We start from the raw sequence: 24424 nt of genomic DNA, 5'->3' as shown, positions 1-24424 counted from the left end.
TGTTGTATTTATTTATTTATTTTTCTTTGTTTAAATAGTATGTAAAATAATAAGCACATATTTCCACATGTATGCTACATTGTTGTCACACCACCTCATTATTTTACATGTTTAATTTAGTCTTAAAAACTTTAATTCCGACTTGTTTTTACCTGTATGTTTGGTAACTACATAACCTACTAAATTTGACAAAAAGTACTGTATGGAGTGTGCTGTGTGGAATACACAGCTCAATGGGTTTGATCAGATCCTACATTTTTAGTGTGACGGATGAACCAAAAACCATATAATTGATTTTTAACATTTCTGACTGCCAACAGTAAAAACATTATTCAATATAGGATGGAATGCATAATGTATTTTGTCAAGCAGAAAACATGTTATTACTGCTTAAAAAAATAGTGGGCAATAAATGGCATATGGATAATTCCTAGGGCTGTCAAGCAGTACCGGGTTCGGTACTTTCGGTATTGAATGAAAAATAAGCGTTCTACGCTCCTCACCGAGCGCACACAAATAAGCACAACGGGAACGTTTGAAATGCAGATCAGTGGATCCGTCTATATGCAGATGAAGCGCTTATCATTGTAGCCAATCACAATCATGTCTGTTGAGTGTGTGAACACTATGGCCAATCAGCGATATTTAAAAAATCGTCTGAACAGCACTCAGATGTGAGCAGGAAATGGACATTTTTAAAATTTCAGTACCGAAAGTACCGAACCCGGTACCGTTTTACAGCCCTAGTAATTCCTGAGATTTGGTAACATTTTCAACTTGGAAAATCTACATATGATTCATTTTCTAAATACCCAATATAATTAGGCACATGTCAAACTCAGGCATTAACAATACACCGTAACAGACAAAATGGGATTTGCTTTTACACAGAACTTGTTATAAAACAAACATCTACCTGCTGTCCCTGACAAAAATAAATAAATAAATAAATAATGTTCAATGAGAAATACATATATTTGTGACAGGGTTGAGGTTTTTCACTCAAATTGGCCACTGCTTCTCATGTAGTTAGGAAAGTAGACCATTTATGGCAGCAATAAAATAAGTACATTGTTGTTAAAAAAAATCATCAATCATTTTCTGTCCTAATTTTGTGTGACAGGGTTGAGTTGTTAAGCTTGACAGTACCCTCCCTGATTATAATAAGCCTCAAAAATATGAATAAACAGTATGATACTCCCAACCGTTTTCTGCACCACTGTTAAAGAGACCTGGATGATGTCATTTCTGGTAAATGATGTCACATATGAGCGGAGTATAAATTATTATAGGCGTACAATGGTTAGTGTGACAGGGTTGAGTTCAGATGAGGGACATAATGTTAAAGTCTGTATTTATAAAATATCTTGCAGTTTTTAAAGAAAAAAAAAAATATTTCACAAGAAAGGAACACAAATAAATGCACAAATTACATTACTGCCAGAAATCACAGATGCTATGTACATTTTGTTATAAATTTTCTAAGTGCTCAGTGAAGTGCCTCAGGGACATGACAAAATGATAGATATAAGACATTATTTTCTAAAAAAAAAAAAAAAAGAAAGAAAGAAAATTAAAATGCAGTGATTAATTTTACTCATTATAATGGGCATACCCAAGTGTTGTGAAAAGCTTTGAACAAATAATTTTGGTCAACCACCACTTTAGAAACTCTGGGTGACTGAAATATTACAGAATCCCAGGAATGACCCATATACTACAGTATGGAGAGGGCAAGTCATTCATTCTGGACATACTGTACAAAAGAAAGCTTCCACAAAAATATTAAAGGTGCAGTAAGCAGTTTTTGAGAAATGCTGTTGAAAGTGGATTGAACTGAGCACCAAAACACTTCTAGCCAATCACCAGTAAGGGGCGTGTCTGCTCCTGATGAGGGAGGTGCCTGTGCTACATAGAATGTTAATGATGCATTTGGGGGCGGAGCTATCAAGGTAGAGGTGTGTTTGGTTCGGTGTTTTCAAATATCAAGTGTTTCTCAGAAATCACTTGCTGCACTTTTAATTGTAACTGTTTTTAGTATTGAAGATTATAAGAAATGTTTATGAGCAGCAAATCAATGCATCAGAATGATTTCTGAAGGATCATGTGACATTAAAGTTAGGAGTACTGATGTTGAAAATTCAACTTTGCATCACAGGAATAAATTACATTTTCAAATACATTAATATATAAACCTGTTCTTTTAAATTGTAATAATATTTCACAATATTACTGTTTTTACTGTATTTTTGGTCAAAATAACTCCAGCCTTGGTGAACATAAGAGACACATATTCAAACATATATTCATTCATTACTCTGTACATCGAAGATCAAGTGCATTGCATTGTGGGATACAATCCTCTATTTAATATACAAGCAATATACACTAAGGTAAAGATGTAGGTCGTTTCCTGCATACTAATCAATTCACATACTGTGCACAGTACGCTTACCACATAGTGCAAAACAGCATGATAGTGTAAGCCATTTAAACACAGTCAGTGATGAGGTAGAGGGAGAAAATACGAGATACTCACTGCTGTTCATTGTCAGTGAAGTGCAGATCTAGTTTGAGCTGGACATCCACCTCACTCACAGCTTCCTCCACCTGAGACACACATCAACACACCTGTCAATCACAGCTAACTGGAGAACTTTCAAAGACAAAGCAAGATCTCTTCTACAGTGTAGAAGATAAACAATGCCCAGTAAGTTGATTTACACAATGATAAATGTAATGTAAATGCAGGATCTCTATATGGAGTAAAGTGCAATAAGAGTCATATCAGTCTGTCATAATAGTAATAGCATCATTGAACTAATCAATATTAGTTAATGAACTGTCAACCACAGCAAAGATGTTTGGGTGATTGCATTCTGATCTCTGCATTTCATTGCCTTGATTTGTTTCGTGAATCTTTTTCTCATCCACCTAGCAAAAAAAGTGTATAGAAATTATAGCACACTTGTCCTGAGGTGTTATTCATCATGTGGTTTCACAATGTTTAACAACGTTGTTTCCCAAGTACAGAATTTTTATATGATCATGTGTAAGTAAACGGAACCACATGAATCTATCTTTTTATGTGAACATGCCAACAATCACATTGCAGCTGTCTAAATAAAAAAATAAAAAAATAAAATAATTAAATTACTTTTAAATGAATACTTGCCTTAAATTATATATTTATCACTTTGTGATAAATATATAAAAAATTGAATTACATTTTATATTTCAGAATTAGTAATAATAATACAATAATAGTAATAATTTATAATAAATAATAATAGATTTCTAATGTTTTTAAAGAAGACTTCTGTTCATCAAGGCTGTTTATTTGATTAAAAATACAGAACACAAAAACAGTAATATGGTAAAATATTGCAATTTAAGATAGTGGTTTTCTATTTGAAAATATTTTAAAATGTATTTTATTCCTGTGCTGCAAACCTGAACTTTCAGCATCATTACTGCAGTGTACAGTGTCACATGATCCTACAGAAATCATTCTAATATACTGATTTATTATCAGTGTTGGAAACAGATTTGCTGCTTAATATTTTTTGGAACCCATGATACTTTTCTGTCAGGATTTTTTGCTAAATAAAAAGTTAAAAAGAACAACATTTCTTCAAAATAGAAATTGTTTCTAATAATATACACTACCATTCAAAGTTTGGGGTCTGTACTTTTTTTTTTTTCTTCTTTGTTTAAAAGAAATGAATACTTTTATTCATCAAGGATGTTTTAAATCGATACATAGTTATAGTAAAGACTTATACTGTTTTTAAAAGATTTTTATTTTGAATAAATACTGTTCTTTTGATCTTTTTATTAATCAAAGAATCCTTCACAGGTTCCAAAAACTTAAGCTGCACAACTGTTTCCAACATTGATAATAAATTAGCATATTAGAATGATTTCTGAAGGATCGTGTGACACTAAAGTCTAAAGTAATGGACAAAAATTCAGCTTTGCATCACAGAAATAAATTTTATTTTAAAGTATATAAAAATAGAAAACCACTATTTTAAATTGCAGTAATATTTCATCATATTATTTTTTTCCCTGTATTTTTGCTCAAATAAATATATTTTTTTTCCTGTAAAACAAAATGTTACATTTTCTTTCTAAAATAATATTTTTAAAATAATTTATATTTATTTTTTTAATATATATTTAATATATATTTATTTATAAAATAATATATATTTATTTTTCACATGTAACAGCATTGTTTCCCATGTGCAGAATTTTTATGTGCTCGTGTGTGAGTAAACAGAACCACATGAAGTTTATGTGCACTCACATGTGCACACATAATGGTATGTTCTTCCCCATAAGGATCCTTCAAATGAAAACATGATTTTAGCATGTGCTGCTCCTATAGATCTCCTCTAAAAGCAAACCCTGATGTGATTTACACAGAAGGTTCCGCCCCGTTCTGAGAAACTGGCGTACTCTGCCGATCTTTGAAAACAAACAGGGCTGCTCCAATTATTGATACACGGATTGATTAAACTCACACTCTGGGGAAATGGAAAGCTATTTTTAGAAGTCTTATCTGAGGGGGAGAGACAGCGGAGAGGAGAGGACGGAGAGGAGCGCGGCCACAGATAACTGCTTCAAGGTTAATAAGAAAGATGGCCGTAGAAATCTGATAAGACACTCTCCCCACCCACAATTCCCTGCCTCTCTTTGCCGCTCTCATACCCATTTCACATATTTCATAACGGCGAAAATGAGCTGGTATGACACAATTGGTCATAATATTGGAATATAATACAGTGCTGTCAAAAAGTAAGGCTCCTTGAAAGGTATAGTTTTCCTTTTCTGCTGTTCTTCAATAGATATGGTCATACTGATATTGAACTGTCATTTCTGGTAATAAAAGTTAGTACACCGCCAACATAAATCAGCATATTAGAATGATTTCTGAAGGATCATGTGACACTGAAGACTGGAGAAATGATGCTGAAAATTCAGCATTGCATCACAGAAATAAATGACATTTTAAAACTCATTCAAATAGAAAACTGTTAAATCTTTTAATTGTAAATTGTAACTAGATGAGTGAAATTTGAGAACAAACTTTGAATTGGGTTGAGAAAGCCTAGCCTGAAAGTTTGAAGCAGTTGTAAAAGTATGAAAGTTGATGTTGCTCTAATGATTTAGCACATTGTTTACAAAATTTAACATGATGTTAGCATGTCAGCATGGTTAGCCTGTTGCTAGTATTTTTTACAGGCTGATTACAATATTGTTAGCATAATTAATAATAATTAATAATTAATTAATAATGCAAGTTAATGGCATGATCCTAGCATGATTAGCAAGTTACTAACATGTTATTAGTATGATTAGAATCTTTCTAAGATGATTAGCATGTTGCTAGCATGTTTCTAACATTATTAGCTTGTTGCTTGCATGTTGTTAACATGATTAGCATGTTGCTAGCATGATTAGCATGTTGCTAGCATGATTAGCATGTTGCTAGCATGATTAGCATGTTACTAGCATGTTGTTAGCATGATTAACAAGTTGCTAGCATGATTAGCATTTTGTTAATGTGAGTAGCAAAATACTAGAATGTTGTTGGCATGATTAGCAAGTTACCAGCATGATTAGTATGTTACTACCATGTTGTTAACATTATTAGAAAATTACTAGGTTGTTGTTAGCATGATTAGCATGTTACTAGCATGTTGCTAGCATGATTAGCATGTTACTAGCATGTTGTTAGCATGATTAACAAGTTACTAGCATGATTAGCATTGTTGTTAACGTGAGTAGCAAAATACTAGAATGTTGTTAGCATGATTAGCAAGTTACCAGCATGATTAAGCATGTTACTACCATGTTGTTAGCATTATTAAAAAATTACTAGGCTGTTGCTAGCATGATTAACAAATCACTAGCATGTTGTTAGTATGATTAGCAAGTTACTAGCAAGATTAGCATGTTACTACCATGTTGTTAGCATTATTAGAAAATTACTAGGTTGTTGCTAGCATGATTAACAAGTCACTAGCATGTTGTCAGCATGATTAGCAAGTTACTAGCAAGATTAACATGTTACTAGCATTTTGTTAGCATGATTAACAAGTTACTAGCTTGATTAGCAAGTTACTAGCATTTTGTTAGCATGATTAACAAGTTACTAGCTTCATTAGCATGTTCTTAACATGATTAGCAAATTACTAGAATGTTGCTAGTATAATTAGCAAGTCACTATCATGTTGTTATCATGATTAGCAAGTTACCAGCATGATTAGCATGTTACTACCATGTTGTTAGCATTATTAGAAAATTACTAGGTTGTTGCTAGCATGATTAACAAGTCACTAGCATGTTATTAGCATGATTAGCAAGTTCCTAGCAAGATTAACATGTTACTAGCATTTTGTTAACATGATTAACAAGTTACTAGCTTGATTAGCAAGTTACTAGCATTTTGTTAGCATGATTAACAAGTTACTAGCTTGATTAGCAAGTTACTAGCATTTTGTTAGCATGATTAACGAGTTACTAGCTTGATTAGCATGATCTTAACATGATTAACAAATTACTAGAATGTTGCTAGTATAATTAGCAAGTCACTATCATGTTGTTAGCATGATTAGCAAGTTACCAGCATGATTAGCATGTTACTACCATGTTGTTAGCATTATTAGAAAATTACTAGGTTGTTGCTAGCATGATTAACAAGTCACTAGCATTTTGTTAGCATGATTAACAAGTTACTACCTTGATTAACATGTTCTTAACGTGATTAACAAATTACTAGAATGTTGATAACGTGATTAACAAGTTGCTATCATGTTGTTAGCATGATTAGCAAGTCACCAGCATGATTAGCATGTTACTACCATGTTATGAACATGATTAGCAAATTATTACTTTGTTGTTAGCATGATTAACAAGTCACTAGCATGTTGCTAGCCTGATTAGCAAGTTACTAGCATGTTGCTAGCATGATTAACATGTTACTAGGTTGTTGTTAGCATGTTTTCTAACATGGTTAGCATATTACTAGCATGTTTGCTAACATGATTAGCATGTTACTATCATGTTTCTAGCATTATTAGCATGTTACAAGCATGTTTTAACATTATTAACAAGTTACTAACATGTTGTTGGCATGATTAGCAAGTTACTAGCATGTTGTGAGCATGTTTTTATCATGGTAAGCAAATTAGTAGCATGTTACTAGCATGATTAGCAGGTTAATAACCGTTGTTAGCATGATTAGCAAGTTACTAGCATGTTGCTATCATGTTTCTACAATGATTAGCAAGTCAGTAGCATGTTGCTAGCATGATTAGTTTGTTAATAGTATCTTGCTAATATGATTAGCATGTTTCTAGAATGTTGTTAGCATGATTAACATGTTTAAAGGAGAAGTCCACTTCCAGAACAACAATTTACAAATAATCTACTCACCCCCTTGTCATCCAAAATGTTCATGTCTTTCTCTCTTCAGTCGTAAAGAAATTGTTTTTTGAGGAAAACGTTTCAGCATTTTTCCCCATATAATGGGCTGCTATGGTGCCCTGATTTTGAACTTCCAAAATGTAGTTTAAATGTGGCTTCAAACGATCCCAAATGCAGTTGTAAACAATCCCAGCCGAGGAAGTAGAGTCTTATCAAGTGAAACGATCAATTATTTTAATAAAAATAATACAATTTATATACTTTTTAATCTCAACTCGACTTTAAACCAGATAAAACCTGTTGATTCAGTAAAAAGCAGCTAAAACCAGCTTAGGCTGGTTGTCTAGTCTTAATAAATAGCTGTTTTTTTTCCTCACAGCTTGGCCAGCTAAGACCAGCCTGACCAGATAAAAAGTGGCCAAAACCACTTTAAAACCAGCCTGGGAGACCATCCAAAGCAGCCACTGAGCTTAGGCTGGGTTTAGCTGTTTAAGCAGGAAATTGTTAAGCTTTGCTATAGCAATAAACAACTTAGATGCACCATAGGTCACTTTGTATAAAAGTTTTCACTTCCTCAATGAAAGTCAGAGACATGTTTGTCTCTTCTGTTGTCAGAGCAGCGGGACACTCACCCTCTCCCCGTCCAGCAGCAGGTGCACTCTGAAGTTCATGCGGTCCTCCAGGGTCACCTCCTCATTCCTGTACAGGATCTGAAAGATCCGACTGAACACGCCGCCATCGTGAACCCCTGCGCTGCTGAAACTGCACTCGCCTTCCCAGAGCCAGACAGACAGACAGACAAATGGAGAGAAAGAAAAGGTCGATTATTTCTCTGCTGTTCACATCACAGCACTGCAGTGAGAGATTCTCCACTGCGTGAGCATCAAAGTTCAGTGACGCTTCCCTGCAGAAAGCGAGATGTGGTTGTTTCATTCATATTCAGTCTGTTGCCTACAGGCGTTATTTTCTGACAGCGTTTGGCAGGATTGTGATTTTGTGTGTTTGAGGCTTTTAGAATTCGAGAGAAAGCAAAACATCAATTGAAAATACTTACGCTGTCATAGAGCAGGGCCTGTAGGAATACTATTATTATATATCCTGGCTGTAGCTCCTAGTATCCTAGTTCCTAAATGGAATACAAGTGGAGACTTTGGGTTGAAGGAAAGCCAAAGCATAAAATATTTATATAACATTACATTTTTGTTTTGTTTAATGTCACAGTTTACGGTTATAAAAATGCTCTTGAAACTATTCAAAAAGCAGTACAATATTTGTAATTATATTTATTTAGTTATTTTGAATTACAGTATTTTGAGTGTTTTTCAAAACCACTAAAAACAGTACTTGTTGTAATTTTTATTTTATTTTAATTAGTTTAATAATTTTGTAGCGCAACATTTAAAAAGTGTTTTAGAAACCACACAAAAAAAAACAGTATGTTTTGTCATTTTTATTATTTTTTTATTTTATTTATTTAGATAAGTAATTTTGTAATGCAATGTTGTAAATATATTTTAGAAGCTGCACAAAACACAGTATATTGTCACTTTTTTATTTTATTTTATTTTATTTTATTTTATTTTATTTTATTTTATTTTATTTTATTTTATTTTATTTTATTTTATGTTTAGTTGAGTAATGCTGTAGTGCAGCATTTTAAAAATGTTTTTTAAACCGGATCAAAAAAATGCAATGTTTTGTAAATTTTTGGTTAATATTATTATTTTATTTATTTAGTTAAGTAGTTTTATAATGCAATGTTGTAAATACATTTTAGAAACAGCACAAAGCAGTATATTTTATTTATTTATTGTATTTTATTTATTTATTTATTTTTTCAGTTATGTTGAAGTGCAACATTTAAAAATGTTTTCGAAATGGACCAAAAATATATACTGTTTTGTCATTTTATTTATTACTATTTTATTTAGTTAAGTAATTTTGTAATGCAGTGTTGTAAATATACTTTAGAAACAGCACAAAACACAGTATATTGTAATTTATTTTTATTTTATTATTTATTTCATTTATGTTATAGGGCAGCATTTCGAAATATTTTTAAAACCGAACCAAAAAAATATTTTGTAATTTATTTTTTAATAGTGTTATTTTATTTACTTAAGTAATTTTGTAATGCATGTTGTATATCTTAAAAACAGCACAAAACACAGTATGTTGTCATTAATTTATTTTTTATTTATTATAATTTTATTTAATTTATTAAGTAATGTTGTAGTGCAACAATTTGTAAAAAAAAAAATTAAAAAATAGAAACCACACAAAAACAGTACTTTTTTCATGTATTTATTCTTTAGATTGTTTTATTTTATTGTGAATTTTAGTTATGTCAAGAAAAGAAAAATAAAATTTTTAGATAAGGGATTTTGCAGTGCAATGTTTTAAAATGCTTTAGAAATCAAATGTACAAATATAAAAAAATATTTTTCTATTAGAGTTTACTCTTTTTACCATGAAAATCAGACCAAACCGCAACATTTACATTTTTGTTTACATTTTTAACCTTCAGGTTTGCTGCCTTGCAATATAACATGACTGCAGATTATTTAGTATAGCGTAAAATATATTCATGTGAACTATTTGAATGTGTGTGTATATTTATTTTCAGGATGTGAACGCTCACTGTTTGGTCACCGTTTTCAACTGGAAGGTGAGAAAATGACTGATTTTTCATATTTGACTAAACTCTACCCATTTCTCCAATTGAATTTTAGCAGAAACGTCTGAGAAAAGTTTAAAGAGCCACATGTGAGCAAAGAACGTTTTCTCTAAGGAGAGAAAATCCATCAAATCTAGCATTACCCATCCCGTTCTTCACTAACCTGACACTAAAACAGCCACCATCAAGGCCCTAAGCATCAAACGTCGGCCACTGGCTCCACATCCAGCCACAGAGAGACAGAGATCTTGTCTGTGACGGATGACAGCACCTCAGCGGGGTTTCTCTTCAGTGGAGAAGATGATAGCGCGTGTCAGAGAGGTGCTGAGCGGAACAGTGAGGGTCTCGCGTAAAGACAGACCCCCGTTGCGTCCGTCTCTCTCTGTTTGCCTCTTTTGGTCTGTCTCTCTCTTTCTGTGCCTTTCTTCCTCTCTGCGTGTCACCAAAAACACTTCTGCAGTGTGCCGATGCCCCAGAGACCCTGGGAGAGAGTCGTACAGTAGAGTCTGATCTTGCCGGAGGAGTCATGGGGAGTGTGTGTGTGTATTTGATGGAGAGGAGGAGTCAGAAACCCAGAAAAAAAAATGATGGATCGGGTCAGTGTGTTTCTGATGAGCACGATAGACTATTTCTAGCTGTCTGACAGCAGTATGGAAATTTACAGCACTGCACTGGAATGCGGCATTTTGGATAAAAAATTAACGGTTTGGATAGTTAAAGGATTAGTTCACTTCCAAAATACAAATTTCCTGGTAATTTACTCACCCTCATGTCAACAAAGATGTTAATTTCTTTCTTTTCTCGGTCAAAAAGAAATTAAGGTTTTTGAGGAAAACATTACTGGATTTTTCTCCATATAGTGGACTTCAGTGGTGGCCAGTGGGTTGAAGGTCCAAACTGCAGCTTCAAAGTCTCTACACAATCCCAGCTGAGGAAGAATTGTCTTATCTAGTGAAACGATTTGATCATTTACTGAAAGAAAATGTAAAATATATATACTTTTTAACCACAAGTACTCGTCTTGCACTAGGTCGACCTAATGCATTATGTAATCATGCACGCCCTTTACAAAAAAAGGTAATACAATGTCAGACGTTTTTAAAGTTGGTGGAGAAAATGAAAAGTTTTTCGCCCTACCCTACCTTTTTGAACCAGAGTACACAAAGAACTAACAGTGCTAGTTCAAGATGAGCATTTGAGGTTAAAAAGTACAAACATTTTTGTGATTGATTGTTTTGTTAGATAAAACACTTATTCCTTAGCTGGGATTATGTAAAGCATTGGTTCTCAACTCCAGTCCTCCAGGCCCACTGCTCTGCACATTTTGTATGTCTCCCTCATTTAACACACCTGATTCAGATCATCAGCTCGTTAGGAGAAAGATCCATCAAAGCCACTAGATGGCAAGCCTGCAACCATTAGCCGAAAAAGCGTAATGGCTAAAACGCTTCCGGTCTGGCAATACGTGGGAAAAGAGACCAGAGACAGTTTTTTTTTTATTTTGAATGGAAGTCCATGGAAGAGAGGCTTCACTACGCTGAATAAACAGCTTTTTAGAGGAAACAGCTGATCCTTTAATGAATCAAGAGCCTATCTGCTAATCTTCAACATGTTTTACACTAAACAATACTTTTCGATTCAACTATTTTTAGAGCTTACCATGAAAAAAGGCCGTTTTATAATAGAAGTCACTGACTTTTTGCGACAAGTGGGTTTCATTTTACGGCAATTCTCATTCATTCCTATGGTATCCGTAAATGGCAATTGAGTGTCACACAATTCTGACTGATATTCACTGATATCAAGGCTGTAATGTGATTGGTTATTAAAGGGCACATGATATAATTTAGCCGTTATGCTTTAAAGTAAAGTAAGTAATACAGACCCTCTCATCTCCCTATAGTAAGAAAATCTCTGGATCCATGAACTGAAGTGTGTCAGATTCTGAAACATACAAAATGTGCAGAAGAGACAGAGAGAAAGCAGTTGTCTTTGGCCCACTTATATCATAGACAGGTTTTAGGTAAAGCCCAGAGTATTTTGTTAGATGATTTACACCCTATGTATCACAAGTTTTATCTTCTCCCTTCTGGTATTCGGTATAGAACCCCAATTAGTAAAACAAATAGGTTTAGACACTCTTTTATCGCTACAGCTGTAAAGTTTTTAAATTTGAGATAGGATTCTTTGGGAAGGAAACTAAGTGTGATTTTTGTGTTGTGTCTCGTTTTATGTAGAATGCTTGTCTGCTGCAAACAAACTGCCTTCGGGAAATAAATAAAGATGAACTGAACTGAGCTGAACAGAACAGAGAAGTGGGCCCCAAGGACTGGAGTTGAGAACCACTGATGTAGAGCACTTTGAATCTGTGCTGAAACTGCAGTTTGGACCTTCAACCCCTTGGCCACCATTGAAGTCCACTAAATGGAGAAAAATCCTGGAATGTTTTCCTCAAAAATCTTAATTTCTTTATTACTGAAGAAGAAAAGACATGAACATCTTGGGTGAAATAGGGGTGAGTAAATTATAAAAATAAAATAAAAATAAAAATCCGGAAGTTTCCAGCTATATAATAATGAAACTGCACAATAGACCAATTTAGTGTTTGCCAACAGTGATGACATTTTTTTTGTGGGCGGAGCTTATCTGGTTGCAGAAAATGACGGTTTTCAAGTAGCAGTCTATGGAGCCATGGAATAAAAGAAAAAAATTGGTGAATTTGAGTTTTTATTTTAGAATTCTGACTTTATTCTCGCAATTCAGAGATTAAATCTCACAATTCTGATAAGAAAAAAACAACTCATCATTCTCTCTTTTCCCCTCAGCTCTGGCTTTTTTCCCCTGAGAATTGACAAACTCACTATTGTTGAGTTAAATAGGCCACGTTCACACAGCAGCAGAATACGGTTGTCAGTACCATATTTGAATCCTTAATACGGTTACGTTCACACACAGTATGGTTATTTACGGGTGTGACAACTGTATTCTGTAACCGAACTCACACCCGTAAATTTTCAGAACTTACAACTTCTTGGAACACACTGTGTGAATGGAACAGGACTGGACGACTAGTTGTCCGTCACGTTTTTCAGTGTGAGAGAAACGAACTGCCGCACAAACGCGCGTCTACCGTGTGATGCGTGCTTTAATCTGTGGTTTCGGGCTTGATTCCTGTTGCACGTTCATACAGACAGTATTCGAAAATCGACTGTAAGCTGCTGTGTGGGACATTTCGAGACTCACACATGTAAGTAAATGCGGTTGTCAGTCCCAAAAATTGACAGTGTGAACGTGGCCATAGAGTTATAGAGTTCGAACTAGAAGATAAAAACTTGCATTTGTGAGAAAAAAGTCAGAATTGTGAGATAAAATAAATAAATGTTAGGTAAAATGTTAATAGTAATATAATGTTAATAGTAGGTTCAAATATTATGTCATGCTTTAACTGTAGGGATAATACAATGCGTCTCTTACGAACAGCAGACATATTGGTTAAATCAAATTTATGCTTTAAAAGTAGAGTAATCATAACAGTTTTCATCCATAGTCTGTCCATTTAAACCGACAACCGATTCTGGCATCAAAAGGCACAAAAATAAATTTTTTCTCTTATTCCGTGGATTTGACCCATTTTCCTTTACTTGTTACCGGTGTTTTGCTGCAACTGACGTAACTGTAACGTCTACTGCAAATTAGTCTTTAAAATTGATTGCAAAAGTAGTCTGTATAACTTAATCACTAGTCCTTTGAAGTAAAATGATTGCTTTCTGTGAAGAGCAAATTGAAATGTAACACTTTTTACAGATTTTAGACCTTCCTTTGCACATTTATGAGAAGTTACACCATCTGATTCAAGATTGAATCGTTGTTTTGAATTTGATCTTTTAAATATATTATTTAATTCAACTCACAAAAGTGGTCTAAATGATTTGGTCACAGATTGGACTGATTAATTTCAAGTTAACTCTCTCCAGTTAATAGCCCACACTCAGTGATCGAAATATCAGTCTGCTTCACACACAAAGCTATCATATGACTTCAGAAGACTTGAAATAAAGTGCATGAGTCATGAGGCCTACAGTAAGTACAGATATTTAGGATATATTTCTATTTTTTCACCCTTAAACATGTTTTAGGGAAGCTATTATTTCTAAGAAGAAAAATAAATTAGTACTGGGTAATAAAAACATGGCAAAATTGCAAAGTTGCGCATTATGGTGGCAAAGTTTCACCACCATCCACCTTATTCTTCAACTTCCGGTTCATTAGCTGCTATAGGGAATTGATGAGATGAATGACAAAGTGCAGTAAACGATATTTTGCACTACAAAGCAGTGTGTTTATAATTACGATAATAAATTAAAGTAATATGGTAGGAAACACCAATTTGCAATATCAAGCAGCAAAACAAGCTGTATTGTACAGCTAAAAATAGCTGGATGTGATGAGATCGGAAGCCAGAACCATAAAATGTACAAATGGCCGAGCTCACTCTCATACAGTCATGGAAAATTAAAAAATTAAGCTATTTGACAATTTAAATATTCTGAATACCATGTTTGCAAAGGAAATGACGTGTACTATGCAACTGTTAAGGGGATTAAATACAAGATGGGAGGAGAAAATATATTTCATTGCTTTTTATCGGAATTATATATAATTATACTATATATAAATTGGGAGCTGCTATTAATATGTGGGGCATTGAAATCGCTTTTAAATGCAGTTTGCTTTTTAATTTCACTTTCAAGAAAGTGTGCAAGTTTTGCAAGTGTGATTACTATGTTGCCCACACCTGTTACTTGCCACATGTGTGATCAAATACAGATTACAGGAGCATCACATGCTTGAAAAGCAATTATTTCTTACAATTTTGACAAGGTGCCAATAATTTTGTCCAGTCCATTTTTGAGGTTTTTGTGAAATTTTATCAAGCTTGACTTTTCTTCTGTTTTGTGTGTGTGTGTGTGGTGGTGCAGTGCAAACAAAAACAATAAGCATGTGAATACCAAAACATTTGCTACTGGAACCATTTTCTGAGAGAAGTGTTGCATTTTCTGACAGAATTGCAAGGGTGCTGATGTTTTTGGCCATGACTGTATATGTCTGTATTGTTGTAGTGAAGATACTGATGCAACATTTGTCATAAATATCTTTTGTATAAAAGCACCTTGTAAATGAATAAATGAAAAATCAAATGAAAAGTGGGTATTTTTCTTGGTTTCAACTTAAGTACTTTTTTTTTCTCGTTTTGTAATATCTTAGGTATTTCACAGGATTGGATAGTGGATCAGGACAGTGTGTTTTTGATGAACATCTGAGAAAAACTGAACAGAAGGGACTGTTTCTGCAGCCGTCTGATTGCAGTATGGTAATTCACAGCACTGCACTGCAATATCACATGTTGTACAGTCAGAATTAGCATTTTAGCTCAAGTCTCTAGGCTTTTTTATCATATGATGTGACGTGATTCATTCTCTTCATACCTACAATATTATTCCTGCTGGTAACAGTACCGATTTTAATATGCTGTTTATACACAGACAGCACTGCTGAAACATGAATGATGTACATAAGGAGTAATGCGAAGTGGGAAGCATTCTAAACAGGTCAGGATGAGGAAGAATGTGTAAGGCACAACACAATGTAGATTTTGATTGCACTCTTGTACCATCTTAACCGTTCAAGTTAGTAGAGAGCACAAAGACCCTGAAGCACTTAAGTTTAGTCAGTCAGTGAGCTGTCCGGATGACATTTTGAAATTAAAAAAAAAAATTCCCAGAAGAGCCAGAATGGCTGACGGATCCAAAATGGCCACTGATGCTAGTGAGTGTGTGAGTTTGAGTCAGACCGCTGCTGGCGTTCAGTCAAACAAGCAGCGCCAAGACTCAATGTCAGACAGAGGCCACAGGGTTTCTGCTGCCAAACATACACACACAACTCCTCAATAAAACCATTAAGATAAGATAGCCAAAGAAATCTGCTGTGTTATCTCCTATAACTTGAACTGAAGCAAAATGAGCAAGTGAATGAATAGGAAATACTTAATTTATCCCAGCTGGATTAATGTAAAAGGGACATGACTGAAAACTTCTCTTTTATTTCAGTTTTTTGTTTTGTTTTGGGTCAGTAGGATTTAATTTTATTTATTTATTTATTAAAGAAATGGATACTTGTATTCAACAAGGATGCATTCAGTTGATCAAAAGTGACAGTAAAGACTTTCATATTGGCAAAAAATCTTTCATATATTTAAGTTTAAAATATGAAGCATAACAACTGTTTTCAACACTGATAATAAGAAATGTTTCTTGAGCGGCAAATTAGTATATTAGAATGATTTCTGAAGGATCTTGTGACACTGAAAACTGGAATAATGATGCTGAAAATTCATCTTTGCATCACAGGAATAAATTACATTTTAAAATATATTCAAATAGAAAACCGTTCTTTTAAATTGTAATCGTATTTCACAATATTACTGTTTTTACTGTATTGTTGATCAAATTAATACAGCTTTGGTGGACATAAGAGACTTGCTGTCCCTAGAATTTTAAATGGTAGTGTATGCAAAATGCTAGAAATACAAGCAAATCTTTGTGTCAGGAGATAAAAAAGGCAGCAGACATCCAGCAACAAACTTGTAGTCTTGTTGGTTCCTCGCACATAAACAGAAGATGAAAGTCTGCCTAGAAGCTCATTATGGTGAAGTGATGTCAGTCAGACAGCAGTATTTGATCTGGAATCACACAATTCATCTGAGGCCCTACAGAATAAACCTGTGTCACTTTCAGAAGCATGCTAACTGTGAATGCAAAATGTAAACTAAACAGCAGTCCCACAGGTTAATAGGAGTGATTCATTCTCAAAATTGTGTGTGGTAAGATACTACAAACATGGTTTCTTGACAGTATAGTGTCAAAGTGGATTTTATAAGGGGCTTTTGTGTGTCCTTTTTTTTAAAAAATAGTTATTTTGGATCTTTTGAACATGGTCCGAAACAGATGTCATAACAGCGGTGTGTACACTGATAATTGTGTGTGTGTGTGCAAGCAACCCGTGTGTGAGAGACCAAAGAAGCTGTCAGTGTTGTGAAAACAGACGATATTTTCTCCTGACACAACATGACCTGTGGAAACATGGCGCCCATGTCCCTGACTGCCATCAGATGGCCATAAAACTCAAGCAGCCTGTAGATAACTGTTTTGAGCACAGAATGTGTGCTGAGAAGGTGAGAAGAATGCAAGTTAGACACAGAACATGACACAGGTAAATTACATAGACTGTGTGTGTATGCAATCAAGGGGTCATAGAAAACCGTGAGAAAATGTCTTTAGTCATACAGCAATTGTGTAATATGATAGAATAAGCGATGAGAGACCATGTGTTACATGGAACATGATCTTTATTTAATATCTTCATGGTTTTTGGCATAAAAGAAGATTCAATAATTTTGACCCATACAAGGTATTTTTGGCTATTGCTACAAATATAACATATAATATATAATAATATATAATAAAATAACCTGTGCTACTTAAGATTGGTTTTGTGGTCCAGGCTCACATATATTAAAAAAAATATATTAAATATATCAATAAATTATAACATTTTAAATTAAGTTTTAAAATATTTTTAATTATTGTATTTTAAAAAAAAAAATACATTTTATATGTATGCAAAAAAAAAATATCTGTATTGCATGACATGAATAAATTATATAATAAAGTATATTAAAATAGAAAATTGTTTATTTAAATTGTAATAACATTTCACAATATTACTGTTTTTCTGTATTTTGATTAAAAAAATGCAGCCTTGATGAGTAGGTGTGTATGTATGTATATATATATATATATATATATATATATATATATATATATATATATATATATATATAAGTAAGAATTTAAAATTGTAATCAAATATTTTAACTGTAATTAATTCATGTAATTTGGTGATAATTTAATAATATTTTGCATCAGTGTCGAACAAATCAGTTGTTGTATTGCAGTCATTACCATTGTCGATATGTATTTGATTTGAAAGCAAGTGATAGAGTATTAGTGCATGATTGATAATTTGTTTAGCTTTAAAAGCTTTATCTGTCTCTATCTGTATCTCTCGCTCTGTCCTCTAGAGTCTGTGTTTTTGTCTCAGAAAGACCTGTGTGTCTAAGTGGTTTACTCTGCACATTTATTTTTAACAGCAGGAGTGGAGACAGCGAGGGAATCCTCCCAAAACTTCTGGGAAAGAGCCCTCGAATGCTCACACTCATCCGATGGGCTTCAGTATCATCCTGTATCCAGCAAAATAAGGTAAATAGGCTGAATAATTGTAACCAAAATGAAGTCCTCACAAACAGCTGTGCATAATAACAGGAGCACTGCTTACAGCGAGCGATTTAATGTTGACGGTAATTGTCTCTGAAATTAAGAAGTTGAATTAGTTTCAGAAGTGCTGCTTTAATGTGCCTTTAAAGGGAATGAATTAGAGATGCATCTCCTCAGAGAGAAGTTTAGCGTGCTGGCTGTCTAAAACCCTCTCTCAGATGATGCATCTTGAATCTAAAACTAATAAAAAATAAAACAGACTAAATCTAATAGAAGAAAAGAACCTAGACACACTCATAAGCCGATGCTGCTTAATGATTAGTTGCATACTGTCTGACATGTTGATGCTGCACACATGGGTTTATGGAGACACTGAGATGAAGGAAGTAAATATATGAAGTTCTCACCTGTGTATCCAGGTGTTGTGGCAGTGATTCTGTGGAGAACCCGAGGAGACACACGCAGACCTGCCCTCACCTGATAGAAGCTGCAATTCACAGATAATTGAGTTATTATAGATTTTATTTAGAGAGAAAACACTGGATTGCAACTCAGTTGTAAAAAGATTCATTATCATACAAGACTGAGGTTAAACAACTGAAAAACAGCACAAATTACAATGTGTCTAAGAGATAAAAAAAAAAAAACTATGTGGTTTTCTGGTGTTAAAATGGTCTAGATGCAATGAGAAAACTTCCAAACTCAAGACAACCAGTTTCAGGAAATTTTTGAGTACACTCAACACATTAAAAAAAGTTGCTGTACGTTTAACTTTGAAATTGTAAGATGTATAACAATTAAAGTTGTTCTGTGCTTTCAAGAAACTCTATATATACAGTTCCAATTGAAATTATTCTACGTAATAGCATTTTGCTGCGGAGAACATTTTATGAAAACAATTCAACAAATGCATCAGTACACTATTGGAGAAAGTTTATTAATACACATTTAAGTAATTCTGAGAACGTAAGTTGATGAATAATGAATAAAAAAATATATAATTGGCTGTAAACATTTATGTTCAAAATTATTCAACCCCCAAAAGTTGGTGCAGAATCTTTTATTCCTTAAAACCATCAATAAACGCTGCTTGGAAGCTTGTGTCACCTCTCTACTGTAGGGATGGGGAGTTGATTCCTCGACTCTGAATAGCCCTAGAAGCACTGGAATCGACTTAGTGTTGAATCCGAAATCGCGGATGTCTTAACTGATTCTCAAATTATTATATACAGTAGTGCATGGCAGTTGAGTGCTGTATAAAGCACAGAGTGAACGAAATTAAACGAGCATCCGTTTTCAATGCAGTCCGGCCTATGCGATGCAGAAGCAGCACGGGCTCAGTGCTTTATTTACACAATGCGTTTGTAGTGCGCTATGATCTGCGGCTGTTCTCTCTCTCAGCATAGTATCTTTTTCACCTTAATACTATCATTAATAGACATATTCACGTTTAATCGCAATATTATTAAATGCGTTTACTTTTATACATGTATATTAAGTTTATATATTAGGATGCTCAAGCTAGTGGCACATGTAAACACAGCCTACAGTCTACTTTTCTAACATTTAAAAGTAGGTTATTACAATTTTAAATTAAAACTTATGTACCATTGACAGAAACAGCCATCTCGTGCCTTTTCTTTTGTGTTTAATCCTGCTGGTTAATTAATACATTTTGTATCAATCCATGTACATTATTTTGAGCAATGCCCTTTCACTTTAATTCAGCGTGTTCGGCACAGCAAAAATAGACGCTGCGATGATGCACCACTCGGAACACACTGAGTGAATGCTCAGCATGGGCATAAAAAGCACTGCTAACGGAGTATGTGTGAAACAGGTGTGGAATAGTATTAGTTTGTAACTATGCATGCTTATGTGACAGCTTTGTATAATTGATGTTTTGTTATGCAGTGTTAGCTTATGTTTAATGCAGTCAATAATAGGCTACATTTAGTTATCCATATAGGCTATTCAATCATTAAACTAACCTTAATTCATTAAAAACTCTCATAATAAACAAGAATATGTGTTTAGCACGACCCCCCTAACCATTGTAATGTGATGAATTCATTAAAGAATATCTTTTTTCTTATTTAATTCTGAGATATTGTTCCACCCTGGCTGTTTTTCATGATTTTTCCCTCCGTGTAATTAGGTGTCGGCAACGGCAAACAACGTTGATAGCTCATTTAACTAATTTGGACAGTCGTGCTAAATGGTGTCGAGGAGTCGATTCCAGCGACTCCTATGGTGGGAGTCAGAGTCGACTCTGAAAAACCTGAAACCAAATACTCCTACTCTACTGCAATCTTGGCCCATTCCTTGTCTGAAAAAGCTTTCAGATCACCGATAGTCTTTGGTTTTCACTGTGCCACTGCTTTCTTCAAATTCAGTATTTTCAATGAGAATTAAATATGGAGACTGAACGGGCCACTCAAGAACATTCTATGACTGATCCCTGAACCAAAACTAAGTAGATTTGGATGTATACTGTGGGATGGCTGTCCTGCAGGAAAGTCCATTGATCATTAGCTTCAGTCTTTGCACCAAAGGCATTACAATTCTTGCCAAAATGGCCTGATACTTCAAAAAATCCATGATATCCTTCATACAATCATGATTTGAATTTCCTGCTACAGTAAAACAACCCCTTAACAGGACTGGCCAACCTCCATATTTGACCATGGAGATGGTGTACTTCTGCTTATAAGCTTTGCCTTTTTTTTTTTTTTTGCACCAGACATCACTGATCCATAGGTCCATAGGTCCAAAAAGTTCCAGTTTGGTCACATTACTCCATAAAACATTCTTCCGGAACTCCACAGGTCTATCCAAATCAATTGTAGCATGTTCAAATTGACCTTTTTGTTCTTTTTGGTCAAGAGTGGTATTCGACAAGATGCTTTAACATGAAGATCATACTTGTCTAGTGCTCTTTTTATACACTGCTTTGAAATGTTTTTTTTTTTTTTTTCATCTTGCAAGTCTTTGGCTATACATTGCAGGTTTTTCTCGGTTGCTCTAATCAAACATTTTATGATATTGTGCTTTTTTTGTTCAACACCCTCAAAGGTTTTCTGGTACAGCATGTTTTAAACTAAGGAATAAGGCTGCCAGCTGTGTCTCTAGGAACATTTAATGTCTTGGAAATATTCATGTATTAGACTTTCTAATGTAATAAAATGATTTCTTTTCTATAGCTTCTCTATAGCTTTTGTGAGAGCTCTGTTGACTTTGCCATATTTGCTACTCAACTTCAGCACATGCATGGGCTAAATGTATGTATTTGTCACAACCCAAGCCAATTCAGTGTTTTTTTTTTGTTTGTTTTTTTTTTTTTTTTTTTTTTTACTTAAAACAGCAATGTTGAATAGGAGTTGAATAATTATGACTATAGCTGTGTTATTGAAAAATCCTAGAACTCAAAAACACTACATTATATATTGACATTATTGCTTTTAATATGCCAGTAAGCTGTTGTAGATGCACCTTTTTATAAAGTCCTGGATCTTCAGAAGAGCTTGTATTTGTAAAGTATTGCTGTCTGTACTGCACCAAACTTTGAGAATTAAACAAAAAAAAAAAAAAAAAAACAATTTAGCCAAAAAAGCCTCCAATAATTAATGGTTTTAGAGAAACCAGTTAAAATAGTTCAACCAAAAATGGAAATTTACTGTTAATTTACTGACCCTCAGGTCAGGCAACATTACTTTTTTCTTCAGTAGAACAGTAAAGATGTTTTTAGTTAAAACTGTGGTCCTTGGTCCTTTATGAATGACCACCATGATTTCAGTTAAAAATCTTCTTTACTGTTCTACTGAGGAAAAAAAAAAAAGTCATCTTGGATGACCTGAAGGTCAACAAATTAACAGCAAATTTTCATTTTTAGTTGAACTATCTTAACTGGCTTATCTAAAATAATTTGTTACCAAATTTTGTAGGCTTTTTTTTTTTATTTTTTTTTTTTTGGCTGAAATGTTGTTTTAAACTAGGCAGGTATAAAGCAATAATGATTATTTATATAATTTATTCTAGGTAACTGAGCGCATATTACAGATGGAACATACTTGCTCAATTTCAAACCTTTATACAATCAATGTTTCTAAAATCTGGTCATTTCAACTCTACATACACCACCAAACTTGTTACCTAAGACTGTGGCATTTTGTTCTCATCCATACTGGTGAAGTCCTCTACAAATGCACTTAAATTATTAATCCCTTCAGGACAAAATGGCAATAAATAATGGATATAATGCATGTTCCTATACCACTTACACTGACCAAGATCAAGATAAACAGCTGTTGATCTGGTCAGTGTGAAATTTTATGCAGTGAATGTCTATTAATTCATAAGTAATGATGGTGAATTAATGTGAGAGCTTAGTCGGCATGTTCAGACAGCCCAGACTCCATCAGGGGAATTGTACAAAGGTCACCTTGGCCAGTAAAGTGACTGCAGTTGCATGTTAAATGTTGAAGCACTTCACAGATCATGCCGCAGCTCCCTGGAGATCCTGAACTAAGTCGGGTCATCCTGAGCTTGGCAAGAACATCTGCAGTATGTTGACAGTACATGCTAAAATATGTCTACAGCACATGTAAAAAAAAAAAAAAAAAAAAAAAAATGGTAACATCTACAGGCTTCACCATATCTATCCATATCTATAGCACATACTAAAGATGACTACAAATGTCAACAGACTATTTGCTCACATGCTAAAACAAACAGACTACATGATATGCACTGTAGCATGTGTTAAACATTTTGTAAAATGTGTTAAAGTGTTTGTAGCACTGATTTATCGGTGTTCTTCAAGCCATCTCGGGTATTTTTATATGAATAAAGTATATTTATAATGCAATGTCAATTGACTTAGCCTTCTATCACTGTATACAATACTATAATGATGTGAAACCATGTCAGATCACAAAAAGAAGTAATTTCAAACACTCTATTAATGTTACTAGGTGAATTTGGACTCTACAGTGCATGTGCAATATCACATCTGCTAAAATGTCTGTTGCACGTTCAAGATGTATAGAGCACAGCAAAAGTTACAGTGCATGATACCATTGCTGAATTAAAAAAAAAACAGCTTATGGTGTTTTGCTAGTGTTCAAGTTTTTGTGGTTACCACCATGCTTTAGAGTAGAGCTTGTGGTATTGTAAGATGGTTAAATGATGATTGTGGTGTTTGCTGATTCAGTCAGTGAACATAGCCATGCTAATGACAGTGTAGTGGCAAGCAGTAACAAAAATCTGTGTTAAATTAAGTTTGTGTAAGCATTTGTGTTAAAAATTTGAGTAGAATGTATTTATTCACTTTGTTAATTTTACTTAAAGTGAGTGGCTTTAAAGTGCAAAATCTTGCAAAAAAAAAAAAAAAACTTTCACTGGGGGGAAAAATGATTTAGAAACAGTTTTCACTCAGAAATAGTAAATCTCACAAATAATTACAAAAAGAAACAGCAAGTAACACTGAATTAAACATGACATTTTAAAGTAGAACGAATAAAATTGTCCTGGTTTATTTTCATGTATTACCCTTTACTTAAAAAAACATCAAATAATATTTTATTAACACATCTGCTCTCCCAATTCAGCACTGTGCAAAGCATGCTGGGAACTAAAAATCCACCCATACAGTTTTAGTTAATGCAACAAAAATTGAGCAGGGAGCCATTGTCACCAAAATATTTTTTTCAGTGTTAAAAACATGTTTTAGTTTCTTTTTTTTTTAAATTAATTAATTAATTAATTTATTTATTTATTATTATTATTATTATTATTTTATTATTTTTTTTTTTAACATTTCAATCATATTGTCATGTGTTTGTGCCTCATTTTTTCTTGACTTTATCAGCATTTTAATCCATCTTGTAGATGACTTGGGAAATAAGATTCACTTAAAGTGCAATTTGTGCAAGTGTAATTGTTTATTACACAGAATCTGTATCAGTGTCATGGACCA

The 24424-nt window shown here is 33.7% G+C and overlaps 1 protein-coding gene across 1 annotated transcript in view; it reads right to left on the bottom strand.

The window, feature by feature from the left end:
* fam135b (family with sequence similarity 135 member B) overlaps positions 1-24424 on the bottom strand; it is a 69478-nt gene that overhangs the window by 24492 nt on the left and 20562 nt on the right. The window contains 3 exon segments of the mRNA XM_051136627.1: positions 2540-2610; positions 8070-8209; positions 18855-18934. Of these exon segments, the coding sequence (XP_050992584.1) occupies positions 2540-2610; positions 8070-8209; positions 18855-18934 (291 nt within the window).

The sequence above is a fragment of the Labeo rohita genome, chromosome 19 (genome assembly GCF_022985175.1).
Source record: "Labeo rohita strain BAU-BD-2019 chromosome 19, IGBB_LRoh.1.0, whole genome shotgun sequence".
NCBI lineage: Eukaryota > Metazoa > Chordata > Actinopteri > Cypriniformes > Cyprinidae > Labeo > Labeo rohita.
The sequence above is the reverse complement of the archived record's forward strand: the minus strand, read 5'-3'. Positions and strand labels throughout refer to the sequence as shown.